The sequence below is a fragment of the Lycorma delicatula genome, chromosome 1 (genome assembly GCF_047948215.1).
Source record: "Lycorma delicatula isolate Av1 chromosome 1, ASM4794821v1, whole genome shotgun sequence".
Taxonomy (NCBI): Eukaryota; Metazoa; Arthropoda; class Insecta; order Hemiptera; family Fulgoridae; genus Lycorma; species Lycorma delicatula.
The window spans coordinates 324,874,794-324,892,484 of NC_134455.1; the positions used below are offsets into that span (position 1 = coordinate 324,874,794).

General features: G+C 32.3%; 1 protein-coding gene across 4 annotated transcripts in view; it reads right to left on the bottom strand.

The window, feature by feature from the left end:
- Window positions 1-17,691, bottom strand: part of LOC142334213 (neprilysin-4-like) — a 112,650-nt gene that overhangs the window by 82,259 nt on the left and 12,700 nt on the right. The window contains exons 1-3 of one of the 4 annotated variants that reach the window (XM_075382055.1): window positions 16,327-16,417; window positions 2,710-2,876; window positions 1,390-1,526 (exon numbers count right to left, since the gene is read on the bottom strand). In XM_075382055.1, the coding sequence (XP_075238170.1) occupies window positions 1,390-1,526; window positions 2,710-2,827 (255 nt within the window). In that variant the 5' untranslated portion in view covers window positions 2,828-2,876; window positions 16,327-16,417. Of the gene's footprint in view, window positions 1-1,389; window positions 1,527-2,709; window positions 2,877-15,521; window positions 15,897-16,326; window positions 16,418-17,691 lie in introns of those variants that run through there. The other 3 variants (XM_075382056.1, XM_075382053.1, XM_075382054.1) reach the window with 3 other exon arrangements.

Genomic DNA, 17,691 nt, shown 5'->3' on the forward strand with positions numbered 1-17,691 from the left:
ATTACAATTAAAAAATTTCAGGTCTTTCGAAGGTTATTTCGGCGATAGTGACCCTTTCGAAAAATTAATATCTTCGCAGATCACAATTTTTTTTAATTGTAGTAAAAGGTTTTATAACAGTAATCTAAACATGTGGTTATCTATGAAATTAAATAATAATTATCAATAAAATCGAAAAGGTATTTTTTTTAATTTTCGGTTGTTGTTCGATGATTTCGGAAGTAAAACCGTACATTTAGTACTACTTAATGTATAAGCCTGCTGTTGCTCGCATTAACAATCTTAAGGCGATAATCAGCTATCGTTTGAAACAACAAATATTTCGCTTTTAAAAATGTACTACTGTCAAAGTTTAGGAGGTATAAACACATAAGTGCGCAATTGTATCATGCCAAAGTATAGTATTGTTCAAAAAATGATATGTTTCAGAAACAATTAACTACGAGGGGGCTAAAATTATTTATTCAATATTGGGATAAAAGTATGTGACCGGTGACTTCATAAAAGACGTTTCTAGTAACATTAACTTCGGCAGTGTATTGTTTCTTCTACAGACTATACTGATGCGATAAAGAGAACAGTCGACTGAAAGTTTTCAAATATATTTCTGTTTTCAATGAATTCATCTTTATTTTTCGACAACCCGTCCCAATTTATAACTAATTTTAGAAACTATGATATTTTTAAATTTCTGTTACACTTCGGTTAAAAGATGATTTCAATAAGTTACATACGATTAAAATGTTGAATATTTTGTTAAGTGAAAAATTTTCAATTCATGATTATGCTATATAATAATAACATTTGATAAAATCTGGGGAAAAAATAATCTATTTCCTACATTATTTCAAAAAAATATTTGAAAACAATAAAAAAAAATATTTCAGGAACTTGTAAAATATTCTTATAAGAGTAGGAAAATAAGAAATTACATTGGTGATAGAAACTTATTTTGGGTGCAAAATAAAAACAATAACATAAATTTTAAATGTTCTTGAAAAATAAGGGTCATTGGTTAAAATCAGTACTTTTTTTTCTAGTGACTAATAATTGATTACATTAAATGTTTATATTTTTGTAAATAATATTAAATTAAAATTTAGTAAAAAACCAACAATTCTTACTTGTTTTAATAATGGTTTGTGTAATTTTAATAAAGCATGAATGTTTAATGGATATGATAGCTTTTTGTTTGAGTAAGTTGACAGTAGTATATATTTGTATATTTCTACAAAACTTAGCATTTTATTATGCTCCACATTATATTTTGTACTTATCTAGATTAATTTATTTAATCAAATATTTTTTAAATTGCCATGCATGAAATTTTTAGTCGTGCTCAATATACATAAATTATCAATTTGATATCATGTTATACCATTTACTTACCACATAGGCATGATGGAAAAGATTTCTCTTTGTTCGTGTTGTATAGAACCCATTTGTTGTGGGGATACATTTGGTTGTATGATAGTATTGAAAAGTGGTGGAACGTGAGACCTCTGATGTATCAGTATCAAAGTCAACTGGAACAAATGTTTCACACCAGATGTATGTAATTTTTACTTTCATGAATGCTTATTATATGAATATTATATATTTATCTTTATTAATTAATATGCTCAATTATAGATGAAGTTATTCAATGAAGTTTGCAAAAGAAGAAATGTATGTAAAAATTCTGAGTCCTAGTAGATTATTCCTGGACACAAAAAGTTTTCGGTGATGAAATCTTAATTTCTAAGTGATTTTATTATTAGTGATTTGATTTTATAAATTATAAAAAAAAAAATGAACTATTATTATTAATAATGACTGAATAATAATGTGGAAACAGATGTAAAAAAATTGAAAGGATTCACATGAAATATGGTGTCAATAATAGTAATAAACACCATATAGGAATCTTAGAAGCTTCCTCAAAGAAAATTCATAGACTTTCTTAAATTCTTCATTTTTTTTAAATTTTGTTATGTTATCTTGCTAAATCTTCTATTTTAGGCAATTGGAGAACATGATTTTTTTAATAGAATATATTCTCATACATTCACCAAATTAATAAAACTAGCATTATTTATAAATGATTAGATAATTTCCAAACATATCCTTTCAGAGAAAGTAGGTTATATTTACTTCATATTAATCCATTACTTTGTAATCTTTAAGATAAAACTTGTCTATGTATATTTTCTGTGCAAGTTTTGCATAACTTTTCTATCCTCTAATTCATTAAGAGCTTAAAACAAACACACTAATATAATTAATACATAAAATAAATTTAATATTATTAAAAATTACCATAGAATTATAGATTTGTTATTAATAGTAAATAAAAAAAATTATATTTCATACATCTTAACAGATTGAAAGTTTTGCATCAAAGTCATTCCATGCTTAATAAATAAAATATTATTTTGAATAATTAGTAATTAAACAACTTTTTGATAAACTACCAACATTTTTTTATGTTATCAGTTTTTAGATAAGTTATCAGAATGACTCAAAACTCAAATTAATCAGTTTTTAAATTTCTAAAGAAATCTGGAAGAAATTGTTAAATTATTATTATTTGTAAGAAAGTGACATATCTCAAATGCTGAAATCAGAACAAAATAAATAAAATACATTTAAAAAATGAAAAATCCAGCTTAAACACATTTAAGCTAGATGTTCATCCTTGTTTTAAAGAAAATTATTAAAAAAACTCACCAGATGGTTCAAAATCCAATGGCGCAGCATTTACAGGCTTTTGTGAAATATTTGTGAATTTAATTATACTTAAAGAAACAACAGCCACTGGTAATAGTATTATAGTTATGGTAAGCATTAGTTTCAGGCATTTACTATTTTTCCACTTTTCACTGTTGGCACACCACCTAGAAGCAAATTATTTTAAAATGATTTTTTTTTTTTTTGTTATAGTCACTGGTTTTGTGCACTTCATATTTTATCTTCCTGTTTTGCATTTATCTTTGAATTCCAATATAGCATGATTCATACTATTTCCTAACTTTTAATTAATGTCACCATTTGAATATTCAAATTTTTGCCTCCGCATTTCGATGTTACCTTTTATACTACCTTCCATTTTAAAATTAGCTTACATAATTCTCACCATTATATCCTACCAAACTTTTAACATAAATTCTTCTCAATTTATCTTAAAATCTTTTCACTCAAATATTGTCCCCACATTAAATTTTAACATTTTTCTTTTATACCAAATTCCAAAAGCTTCTACTCTGCATTTCTGACTGTCCTATTGTTCATGTTTTGTCATCCAGTTCTATCTTCCATTCAAATACGTACATTTCAAACTAGTAAATCTATTTTCGGTGAGAAATGTCTTTGTGAGCAATCCAAAGAAAAACATCAATTCATAAGCTGAAGCCAGTTGGTACCCTCAACAACTAACCAAAGAGCAACTGTCCCCTTTCAAAAACTATTTTTCTGTCAGGGCTTTTGGCTCATCAGGTAATTAACAAACCTACAGCTAATTAACAAAAGACTATCTGCTTCATAAAAATGTGCAATCTCCTTCACCAATGGCATGGTTTCATGATTAGAAGTAATTTTTATTAAAAAAATGTATACCTAAAAAATTTTCACTCAAAAGTGATGTGTCTGTATTACTCTGTTGCTTTCAAACCAAGAAAAAATACACAAGAACATACAATAAATGAGGGTACAGTAATAATAGATACAATTAATGAGGTATATAAATCAAATTGCAGTGCACTCTCTATTCAGTATTTCAAAAGTCAAATGAACTATTCAACCACATAATGAAGAGATTCATTATGTGGTCCCCTAACCATGACATCAAAAGGATTAAAATCAGTTTTATCTGAAATACCATGAGAAATTATTATGAAAAAATTGTTTCCATGAATTTAGAAAGGGAAGGAGTTCTTTCCACATTTTAGTCTTTTCTTTTAAAATATCTATCTTTTATTTTATAGAATAATTATATAATGTAAGTGTTTCACACGCTATGTTAAGGATATGATGCACACACTTTTCATTTGTATTGTAGGTTATATTGCATATAAGACTGACGTGGCACATAAAGTTTCATATCCCATTTCACTCAAAAGCAGAGATTGATCCAGTTTATTAATGCAGTTATAAATACATACTAGATCATCTTTATTATGATAATTATGTTAATGAAAAAAAATCATCAGAGTACATTAATAAAGAAGTACAAAATAAATAATTGATTATCTGTTATGGAGTACAGATGTACTTACTTAACTTATATATATAAGTATACTAAAAACTTGTTACATTCTGTAGCTTCCATTTTAAAAGTATTTCTTAAATTTTGGTCTGTTAGGTTAAAACAAAATAAGTAAATAAACATTCCAGAAAAGCCTTCGTAGTTATGGTTTATATGTATCTAATTTGAAATGATGGCAACTGCTTACAGAGCAATATACCTATTTATTCTTCTCTGGAATAAATTAAATGCCACTGAATTTTGTAGGTTTACTTCACATCATTAAGATTGCAGGCAAATAAATCTATTGTGTATTCAATGTAAAACACATATTGGCTAACAGTATGTTAAAAAGAAGAAAGGCAGCATTTGAAATATGATTTTTAAGGGGAAATTTAAGAATTAGCATGCATTTGTAAGCATTGATTAATCTAAAGAATAAAGTTAAGACAAAAACAAAATGTCCTCATAACTTTATCTCTTACTTTAGGATAAAAGAGAAAGTAAAAATTTTAGCTAAATTATAAAGAGACAAAATGAATGATGTTAGATGAAATAAATATTAATATTAATAATCATGTTACTGCAGGCATCCCAAGTTGTGTAGGAGTAAATAGAAAGCTGAAAGCCAAAGTTGGCTGCTACAACAGATAAAAAAGAAGTAAAAATGTTTATGATAAAATATCACAACCAAAAAAACCACAGAACACACTTTCCCCTATTCAGTTTGAAAGCCAATTCAGTCCTATTTCTAAGGTAATATGAATAAAAATACTAGATACCCATCGCATTAAAATGTAGCTAACCCACCGGGTTGGTCTAGTGGTAAACTCATTGTTTAAAATCAGTTCAAAGTCAAGTTCTCATGTTCAGTCCTAATAAAGGTAGTTACTTTTATTTGGATTTTGAATATTATATATTTTGAATATTGGATATCATTGTTCCTGTGGTGGGTTTTTTTTATGTATCCCCAACTCCCTTGGGTTGGACATACAATTATGTAAAGCTCAGACCAGCAGCGTGTCCTTTTACTCTAAGTGGCCTTCCCACCTAACCGGCAGCATGTTTGGCACAGTAGGTCAACCCCCTCCCCAGGAACCGGGTCCCGTTCTTTATAGCGCCTGCCTCAAACCGCCGAGATGGGTAACCGGGCCCGATTATGTCGTCCTCGGTCCCAACCCCACGGCCGGGACTCAGAATTAAATTTTCCCATCCTAATCTCCGCCGGAGTCCCCAGACGTTCATTGGAACCGGCACACCTGAGCATGCCGTACCTCACGGTTGGGGCTGTCCACCCGTCCCTAAATTAATAACCCCTTCTTCTGGCTTCCACGTCTTTGCTGCATAATACTGTCACCGCGAACTCCTCAACGAGCCTCCAGTTGTCTGCAGTTGCAAGCATGTATTCGACCAGGTGTTCTGGATCAAAGACTGTTATGCCAACCAGTGACCGTTGCTCAACCCACTCGCTAGAGTAAGATACTGTGTGTTCAGCTGTGTCATCAAAATCGCAGTACATGCAACGGGAAGATTCCCGCCGGCCTATTCGATGTAAGTATGTCTCGAAGTTTCCATGCGCTGTAAATAGTTGCGTAAGATGATCGTTAATCTCCCCGTGTCGTCTGTCACACCACGCATTTAAATCTGATACCAATCTCCTAGTTCACGTAGAGCTGACCCCTACCCACCATCTTTCGTTCCAGTCGTTAAACGTTATCAATTTAGCCTTGGATCTACTGCTGCCTTCATAGACGTTCATCAGTTCCCATACTAATAATTCGATAGGAGGGACGGCCGCCAGCACATATATCGAGTCGTAAGAGACGATTCCGTATGCCGAGATGACTCCCAGCAGCGACAATCGGTGACCCGTCTCAATCTGGTCAAATTCCTTTGTATATTAACAGCAGTGCCCCAGACTGGAGTAGCTACTTTATAGATGAGGTGACGGCTGACATAACAAGTCTTCTCCTGGAGACCCTAGGGGCAGACTGTGATAACATTAACAAACTAAGAGTCTTCATTGTGGACTCGGCTTTGTCAGCACATTCTTTAACATGATTACTGAATTTGCATGCAATCGTCACTCCTAAATATCCGACATTCCCTGTGTTGAATTAGCTGCCCTCCCAGTCTAAAATTAACAAGGCTAATGTGTCTTATTCCAGCCAGTATTGTGTAAACGCATTTACCAGGAGATAATTCCAAACCGTGATCTACCATCCAAGCATTGATTGTTGCTACTGCGGTGTTACCATTCGTCTCCAACTCTTCCTCTGTTTTGGTGCTAACCAAAATAGAAAGGTCGTCAGCGTAAGCTATGGCTCACAACCCATTGGTAGTCGGAGCCGAAGCACCCCGTCATAAACTATAACTCGCAACAAGGGGCCAAGGACAGATCCCTGCGGTACTCCACCGTGAGTCTGAAATCTGTGAGTCCCGCCTTGAGCATCGGCGGTTATCCATCTATCACTCAGGTATTCACGTATTTGTCTCTGCAAATAGTTACTAATGCCTTTCTCACGAAGGGCCGTCATTACTGTGTCCCACGTAGGGTCCCAAACGTGTTTTTAATATCGAGACGTATTAACGCGGGAATACATCTTGTCCTCCTTGTACCGCTGCGGACCAACACTGCCCAATTAAAAACCTTACTAATCGATTGTGCGGTTGAACGACCACGCCAGAAACCAAATTGGCTATCGTGAATACCCGCTCCTGTGGTCAACTTGTCTACCAGTGTGGTTGCTATCATCCGTTCGACCGCCTTGCCCATGTTGTAGATCAGACAATGTGGGCAGAAATCTGTTGGTGTAGCCTCCTTCCTGGCCTTCAGAAAGAAGACCAGGCGCGACTCTTTCCAGCATGTCGAAAATGTCTTATTTTCAAGCCCAAAATTAGCAACATCGGATATTTCCCAAGGCACAGTCCTGAGGAGGCCTTTAAGTATTAAGAATCCCGTCGGGATCGGGACTTTTCTTATTGTTTAATTTAAGAATAGCCGTAGAGATTTCCTCAAGCGTGAATTCCTCTCTCGCAATCTATAACCTTGGTGACGTGCTGTTCTGAACTTCTGGACAGAGAAATAGCTTAATTATCTGCGCAGCCACTTGACCGTCCGTGAGGACAGGCAGTCGTCTCCCAAGACGCTTCTTAACTATTTTATAGGCCCTGCCCCACGAATCCCTATCTAAATCCTCGCAGAGTGCTCTCCAACAGTTTTTCTTGGCTTTCTTAATCTGATAGTTTAAGGCTCGTCGGTTGCCAAGATAAATCTGTGCTGCGGCTTCGTGTGTGCGTTCGGCCGAAGTCGTTGCACGTGCCTCCTACTACGCTGGAGAGCTCGCTGCATCTCGGCAATTGTCAGCGACCAACAATGTGCAGGTTTATATCTCCTACCATTGACCGGAACCTTAGTGATCTCCCGATAGATAAAATTCAGTAATAAGTCCGGTGTAAGCCAATCCACATTTACGATCTTTGTAGACAGATTTGCGACTATAATATCGATTTGGTGTTATGAGAGTCTCTTTAGAGGTAAACGATCAACGGTTGCAAAGGAGACATCTCTTACTTCCAGGTACGTCGCCAGATGATCACTACCGGTCTTATCGTCTAACACCCTCCAGGAGCATAAATCGCGATCCCATCGACTGTCTGGTATCGTGAGGACGAGAACAGAGGAGTGACCCCAGACCTCAAACGTCGGCGTGCTATCGTTAATAGAGTATATACCGTGGTAGTCAATAGGTCCACTAGTATCTCGCCAAGTCTGTTAGGGTATGCACTGCCCGCCAGAACCGCCTTGCAGTTGAAGTCAGTCACCTGTAAGGATAAATTTCTTAGTAGTTCTAGTCAAAATACCATGTAAGCTGGTTATAAAGTTGTCATACTTACTCAGGTCGCAGTTCGGGGAAACATAAGCCCCCACGATAACAGCATCAGCCGATTCCACCGCAACTATACTTCGATTTCGTGCCAGTAATTGCCAGCCCAGCCGTCCACTTATGTTCCTGATCGCTACATCACCGTTGACATCGGAATATCAAACTCCCTTTGCAGCCTCAAATCTGTTAGGTTCCGATGTAACTAGAACGTCTACTCCTTGTAAACTTGCCAGCTCCCCCACTAAATCGTGGAAGAGCCGGCTGCGGTTAGCATTTGACAGAACCAACGTAATCATTACGAGGAGAACTACCGGTGCGATAATCAATTTTGCTGCAATCTAAACACCATTCCCTCCCGGTACTCCTTGATTTTGTGGCCCTTGCCACCACAATTAAAACATAAATCTTTTCTGTTCGGGCCACAGCACTCAGAAATTTTGTGCCCGGGTCCCCAACACCTCTGTAACATTTATCTGGATCTTCCCTTGTGTGGGCCCTACAAAGGACCCACCTGATTCTGATGCGCTGGTCTACCAGCTTAAGGACCGCTCTATGTGATGTAACCACCGTAATATTTCTTATCTCTCCAAAGGCAGGCCGTAAGGAGGTGAGTCTGTACTCCTCGTTTTCGCCAATCAGACTAATTATGGCTTGCCTAACCTCAGCCTCAGTGATGTCCACATCAATATCTTGGATTTGGACCACCGCTCTTCTAACGGCTCGCGACCTCATATCGACCTACAGTCCGGCAGCCTTGTGCTGAACTGCTCTGCCTTCACTGCGCCCTTAATGCGTACGAATTACTCGCATTTGCGAGCATGCGTACGAATTTGCTCGCATTACTATAGTGTGGCTGTCATCCACCGGAGATGTGGAGACTTGACAGCAGCCTCTTCAGGCCGCTGCTGACTCAGTGTTGACGCGGACTTCGTCATAACGACGGAAACCGACCATAAGCTGCGACGAAATAGATACATCAACATCTTCTTGATTAAGCCACCTATATTACCACCCGGTGGTATAAAGACCGGCATTGGAAACTTCTGCAGTACGCGCTCAAAATCGTCATCGTATCCCGCTCGGCTAGTAAGGTGTCATAATGAACCCTGTAGCCACACTTCGTGGGAGAGGTTGTATCCCAATCCATCAATGAGGACATGTCACGCATGATATCGCCAGGCTTCAGAGTCGGGGGCTTATCATCCTCGTTGCCTGCTGCCTGCTTGCGAGCCAGAGCAACAAACCTACAGGCGTCACCAGCATCTGAAGGCACTGTATCTAGCAACAGTATTTTTCCCGTTAAGTTTAGCAGCCCATCTACAGGGAAGTATATCAACCAGGTTCACGTCAGCTAGATCTTCCTTGAGCAAGGCGCGAATATTGTCTGCATAGCCTGCGTGATCTTCTCAAGCGGCGGCGACATCTCCGACAACGTCTTCATGTCTTTAAAGATGGCCGTCAGTTCCGTCTCATGACGGGTAATATACTTCGCAAGATTTGAGCCTAAGTTCTGCTTAAGCCCAAACAACGCTGTACCGAGTATGCTAACCAGATTTTTGAATGAACCAGGGGAGAGCGCTTCTCCTCCTCCTCTCGGAAGATACCTGCAAGCAACGTTTCTTCCCTTTGTGCTTCGTCGCCTTCCTAGCTTTTCTCTGTTGCACTTGGGACGCACCTACCTCCGTCAAACTGCTTTGTTCGGACCCCTCGACGAAAGGAGGGGAGCTACGCCTCATCCTGTATCACGGAATAAAACAGTGCCAAATTCCACGTAATTTGACAGCCCGCTCGACTTCCTGGGGGAAATTAAAATTAATTAACTCTGCTATCAAGTTCTTATCACTGAACGAAAATAAAATTATAATAATAACATATAGTATCTCACCAGTCTATGCTATCAATAGATACCAAATTATTGAAGTAAAATTAATTAATTCCACTATCCAATTCTTATCACCGAACGAAACAAAATTATAATAGTCATTGAAATCTGAAACCGCCGCTGACAGTCAACTGTTGACCTTATTACCAATGTAAGTAAGGCCGTAAAGCTACAAAATGTAATAAAAAAGTAAGTCCGTTTTCCAAAATAAATCTAAGATAAAAAACCATATCAAATTCCATCAACAATTGCCAATCCTACAGACCAGATAGCTAAACCGAACATCAACAAAAAACCAAAATAAGAATACAGTGCACAGAAGTACGTCCGTACTCAACAGAACCTCTAACTCGACTTTCTTTGGTGGTTGGGCTTCAATTAATCACACGTCTCAGAAGTAATCCACCAAGTTTTGTTCAAGACTACAGATTTACCGGTACAGATGCATTATACTGATAAGTCGCTAATGACTTTAATCGTTATGCGACTATAAATAAAATTATTAAAAAAAAACTGATGTGGACATCACATAACTTCCTAGTACGCCTATTAAATTACATATATTTTTTTATATTTATATTTTTTATTACATTTTTATTCATATATCTTTTCTTTTTTGTTATTATTGAATTGTTATTTATTAATTATTAATAAATCAATATATTTAAATTAAAAAAATAGTTAAAAAAAGGAGATGAAGTCTGATTCGAACCGATGTGCCTTCCCCTTTTAAAATCCAAATATTTCATTAATTAAAATTTTATTTTCCATAACTCAGAAACCAATGAAAATAAGTACCACTTATGATGATATATCGTGAAAAGCTCTCAATGACGGCTTATTACTGCAGTAAAGAAAAATTCCAAAATTCAAATTGTTTTGGATTTTGGGCTTTTTAGGACACCTTTTGTCCAGTCGATTGCAATCAAAAGGGAAGCTGCACAACTAGATGTTATAACAGTCCTAAATCCAACATTTCAACATCCTACCGCTAATAGTTTTTGAGTTGTGCAAGATACATACGTACAGACGTCACGCCGGAACTACTCAAAATGGATTCAGGGATGGTCAAAATGTATATTTCCATTAAAATCTGAAAACCGAAATTTTTCGCAATCACAATACTTCTTACAAGGAAGTAAAAAAAATATGTAGCGATTTGAAAATGAATATATTAATTTTAGTTTTTCCTTTTAAAACTTTTATTCAGATTTAATCATATTAATTAAAATTATAAATAAATGCAAGCAAACAACTACTGCTTATAAATTGTTTCAGATTGCAAATTTTTCATTAAATAGAATTTAGTATAAACATTTGAAGAACTCATCCAACCAATCAAATAAACATTGTTTTATTCTCTTTTTAATAATTATACATTCTATTTTTATAGATGACTTATCACTGACAGTAATAAAAAGAAAATTGCATAGTTTTTTTAAATTAATATTGAATAGTTCTCTGCACTTAATATTATAGAGATTAAAAAAATGAACACAAAATAAATATGTTCTACAAATTACATAAATATTAACCCTCTATTTTATCATAGTAAATTGAAATATTGTAGTAAAAATAAGTTCTATAAAAATGCAATAGATTCTAATATCCTTTCTTTTTGGTCCATCTGAAATTAATTTAATGAGTAAATTTGATTTTACAGAAACTGCAACACACAAAATTAAATTAAATAATAACAAATAAATGAATTAAATGAAATGATTGAAATATAATCCAAAATTCGATGTATGTTATAATAATAAAATAAATTATTTAAGCCAAAAAGCAAATTTTATTTTAAAAATATTACTTTTCAAAGGAAAAGTATAGTTGACCTTTATGAAAAATTAGATCTATTTAAACATGTTACATTGCTTATATTCATATGAATTATTCATCAACATACACAATGCTGTTATTGACTAACCAGGAAATCGAGCAATTTACAAATTTTAATAGGAGAAAAAGAGGGGGATAACATAGTAGAATTGTTAAAATGAACCTCTTTTTTACTTTTCTACAGTTGATTTATAAATTCAATACAAAGATGTTTCTGATAATATTTTTTATTTGAATTTTGATAGTCACAATAAAACATCTTTTAAAAACTGAATAGTTTTTAAATGTGTAATAGAATACACATCAGATAAATGTGTAAAACAGAATAAATTTGTTTATTTGTTCATTAATGCAACTATTAGTGTGCAGTATCTTCAGTAAAGTTGTTTATATCAAACAAAAAAGTTCCTTTAGGTACCCTCAAAACAAATTCTGATGTGAAAATTAAACATTTCTTTTAATAAATACATTCTGCAAGTAAAATTGTATAAATCATTGAATTTGAATTATATTTTTAATACATTTTTAGTATTTTATTTTTACATCTGTATTATTCATTTGTTATAATTTTTTTCAATTTTGTAGTACACATTTTTTTATGTAATATAGGATTTCCTGTTACTGTGGATTAAAGTTTCCTGTTTCATTTATTTAACAAATTGAAGTACCCCTCCCTCTACTCAGTATTTATTTTCTGGGTTTTTTGTTTCAGATACAGATTTAAAACTTTCAGCTAAGGTGTATATCATGTAATATAAATCTCATATCATAAAGAAATAGGATTGTACGTCTTTGAAACTGAATAGAGGAAAAGTTTGTTTTTATTTACTTTTATTATTTTATTTTATTTCATTACATTTATTTACATATGGAAATAAATATATATTTATATATAAATAAATAAATATATCTTACCTTACCTTTATAAGGTAAAATAAGTTATATATATTTTACTATAAACATTTTTTCTTCTTCTTTATCTGTTATAGCTGCCAACTTTGGCTTTCAGCTTTCCTATTTACTCCTACACAACTTGGGATGCCTGCAGTAACATGATTATTAATATTAATATTTATTTCATCTAACATCATTCATTTTGTCTCTTTATAATTTAGCTAAAATTTTTACTTTCTCTTTTATCCTAAAGTAAGAGATAAAGTTATGAGGACATTTTGTTTTTGTCTTAACTTTATCCTTTAGATTAATCAATGCTTACAAATGCATGCTAATTCTTAAATTTCCCCTTAAATATCATATTTCAAATACTGCATTTCTTTTTTTTAATATATTGTTAGCCAATATGTGTTTTACATTGAACACACCATAATTTATTTGCCTGCAATCTTAATGATGTGAAGTAAACCTACAAAATTCAGTGGCATTTAGTTTATTCCGGTGAAGAATAAATGGATGTATTGTTCTGTAAGCAGCTGCCAACATTGCAAATTAGATACATGTAAACCGTAATCATGAAGGCTTTTCTGGAATGTTTATTTACTTATTTTGTTTTCAACCTAACAGACCAAATTGTAAGAAACACTTTTAAAATGAAAGCCACAGAATGTAACAAGTTTTTAATATCTAAGTTAAGTAAACACATCTGTACCCTGTGTACTGTAATGACTTCACAGATGCTTTTAAAACTAAGACTGTTTTCCTATGCAGAGAAGAACAGGTAAAAAAATGCATAAATTGTTTGGATTTTTCTGGACTTGATTTACCTGAAGACTAAAATCTAGTTTTATTTATCACATCATTTACATTGGAGATTTCTCATAAGAAGTCAACCAGCAAAGGGACTTTAATGATATGTTATTCTCATTGAATTCTATTATGCAATAATTATTGTTTTTAAAAATAATTGAACAAAATGTTATTTTTAACAGAAATTATTTAATTGTACCAAAATTTCAGCTACGTACTAAAAACATTCATCAGTGGGTAGGACTCATGTTGTGATACCAGCTGAAGTTGCTGTTGGCAGTTACATTTCTAATAATTTAATTGAGAAGACATATATATATACTTTACGTAAGATGTGACAAAATTTGGTGTTAAGCATTCTTGCAAGTATACATGTGTTATTCCAATTAAAAGAGTTTTCCTGTTTCAGTTTTACTGTTCTTTTATTATTATTTTTGGTTGTTTCTTATGTAATAAACTTTTCTCTTATGTGGTGAGTAAGTATTAAATCCTCTGAAGTTTTAAAATTCTCTTTTATATTAAAATCACAATTGTTGTTCTATATTATAATTCCACTGCTGATCTTCGTGGGGAAGAAGATGTTTAAATGTATTATTATGTAGCTACTCCAAGGGCACCCAGAAAGAGAGAGAGAGAGCGAGAGAGATGTAGGATATATATATATATATATATATATATATATATATATCTTAATGAAAGTTTTTTGTATTCTTATCTCGTCCTCTCCTTTGTAGGAAGATGTAAATCAAAAGATCAGGTAGCCTGATTCATTAAAATTATATTCTTAAATTACATAGTTGTGTGTAATCTAGTTGTGAGAGATTATGGCAGAAAATTTTTACAAAATTATTTTTTAATCTTGGAAAAAGTCACATGGTGAATAGTAGGCTAACTAGTTTATTTTTCTATTGGTCCATGCAATTTACTTCTTTTGCTATTGATCTGTATACTTATTTCTGAAGTTGAATTATTAACAAATAAATTAACTTAACATTTAATTCCAGCAAACATGACTATTTTATTTTTTCACTAGTAGTGGCAGTTGTTATATAAAATATAATTATCTAATTAGCGATATAATTATTGTAATAAAATATCAAAAACTAGTCTATAATCAAAAAAATAATAAAATAAAATGCAGTTCTATGTAAATGAAAAAAAATTTAATTCATAAAAATTGAAATTTTTGTTTTTTAATAGATAAATTTTTAAGATTGATTTTAGGTAAATGACAGGATTTTATGCCCAGATGCCATTCATCTTGATGCCAAATTACTACTGGATGTCACATCCTATGATATAAATAATTAGTTATAATCCATCTACAAATCTTGTTCCATGTTACTTTAATTCTATTTGGTTAGTGTTACATTGTTTCACTTAAGTGCTAAATATTTAATACCAACACAAAGATCAAAATAATATATTGTACCAGTTTTTTTTGGCACAGAAACTGAATTTTATTTGTTTACTAATTTTATTTTCCTAGCTATAGTGGTTATATTTGAAGTATTTTGTGGTTTTCACTGTATTTGTCATTGAATTTAAATATGTGAATATTCTATTTTACATTATATAGTATAGGATACACTTACTTTGTTTGGTATTGTGTTATATTTGGTAATTTCTCAAGAAATAATATATAATTAAGATGGAAGAGAAGAGAAAAAAATTTTCAATACAAATTTGAATGATTTTTTTTGTTTGTTCCATTACTACAATTATCTTGTACACTGTTTTTATGAGAACTTAATACAGATAAATACTTCAAGTGGTGACCAAGGTCTGGTTTGTCTCTGGTTTTCGTGGGTCATTCTGAGTGAATGCTAAAATAATTATATATTTTTTCTTGTTATGATGTTTAAAAAAATCTCTGGTTATCCATTATGTACTACCACTACTACTACTATGTGTATCATACCGGTATTTATTTTTTTCATATTAAAAATAAATAGTTAATAATGACATTTATTGTCAAATTACTTACTTTAACCTTCCGCTTGATTTTGATACAGATAGTTTGCAACAGCAACATTTAGCCCACTCTGGTCTTACCTCCATATTTTTCCACTTAAAATATTTTATAAATTACATAAAGGTTTTGTTCGTTAAATAAATAATATGATGATAAATAGATACACTACTTTTTATCTAATTAACACTTTTACTAAAAAGTATAAATTCACTAGAATTTGTCAAAAAATAAAAAAACAAAAACAAAACGATTCAACAAATATAGTAGAAATATACACAATCTTTGAAATCACATGAACAGAAATAAAAACAAAACATAATTCTCATGTGCAGTTCTGTCTCCTGTACTAAACATGATATGAATAGAGTGCTGTACAGGGCATAGTGCCTGGCATTGACCCATTAATCTAATGTCACAATAAATTGGACGTTGAGAATGAATAGTTGTCTACTTTATTATTCATCTACGCAGATTAAGTGTGGGGGTTCTGCGATTTTTTTTTGTGTCACAAATGAAATGTAAGGCATTAGTTAAACTATTTGCTTAAAATGACAATAATTCATATCTAGTATATTGTAAAATATAATCCTGAATACATAAGAATTATCGTTCTGCTTTGTTTATTTTAAGAAAATTGTAGTTATGTTTAATTTTTTGATGCAGTCTACTTTTGTGTCACTATTTTCAGACAATATGTCATACCAGTAGAAGACAATCTATTCACAGTAAATCTAAAAAAGTGACTGACAAAAAATATTATACTATATTTATATGAAATTAATATGAATCTCAATTAACAAAATTCAGTTTTTCTTACTTGGTTCTTTTTGATGAGTGATGTTTATTAAGTAATTTTAGAAAACTCAGGACAAAAGTAGTAATGTAAAATGTACATCCATTTATCTGAATTGTACTTGGTGGGAGGTTTTCACTGTTTTAGCAAATTGATAAATGTAACTGTGTGTCAGTGTGCATGAAAATAATTTTATCTTCAGTCTACTGGCAGTTGTTAAAAAAAACCAGTTACAGTTTATTTCATACAAAAATATTAAAAACAGATTTCTGGCTGTTAGCCTAATTTGTTTAATCTAAATCTCTTACTGTCAGTTAAATCTAAATTTCTTCATTACTATTTCCTTTATTTTTCAATTGGTATTAAAAAACATGGTAAACTTTGATTCAGTTTATTATATGATATAAACAAACACACACACATACACACATACATGATTATATAGATGTGGTTTATTAAGTATTTACACATTTATTTAGATTTTCATTGATAATTTTACAGTAAAAATCCAATAATCTAGACTTAAAAGATGCATGAGGATCTGAGTCAGACAAAACCCAGATTAAACAAAATTTACTTACATCATCTCAATTAAAAGTTATTTACCATCACAGGTTCAGATTTTTAGTCTCATAGATTTCCTTATTGGCTTTAAAAAAAATGTAAAAGAAAATTCTAAATTTGTTTAGATTTTAGTAAGACCAGGAAGCATGTGTTTACTGATAACTACAACCGCTAATGAGCTTTTTGTTGAAACCCTTGGATAGGAACAAAGTTCATGAATAATCCTGCAGGCAGAGCCCCAGTAAAGAAAAAGTAGCAGCAAGTAAAAGGTGGCCGATATGCCACCACAAATGTGGTCAGAACAACAGTCAACATAATTCCCACTTTACTGATCCAAGGAAGAAAGGTGATGATAAGAAAAGATAAAACATGGTGATTAAGTGACATAGGAACTACCTGTGATCAGGATTGATAAGTTATTTACCTATTTTTACATTAGAATAATCTTGTTCCAAACACAGTAGTGGAAAATTTGTTAAAAAAATAATCTAATTTTCAGAAAATATCATATTCTTTCAGATAATGTCCTGCAGTGCAACAAACTTTTAATAAAGGGGTGTGTGGCACTTGTGAAGAAGTTATTTATGTATTACTATTCATTATTTTTTCTTCAAAATTTTGTTAGAGAATTCATATGAATATTTTACCAATTAATCTGGATTAACAAAAGGCTCAGAGTTCAGTATTAATTTATTTTTACTGTGTTTACAAATATTAAACTACAAAGTTTAAATTTTGTATTCATATCATTTTATTTTGAGAATAGTTATGGGCAAAAAGAGTGATTACAAATATCAGTTTCAGAGCATTACAATGTTAAGAACC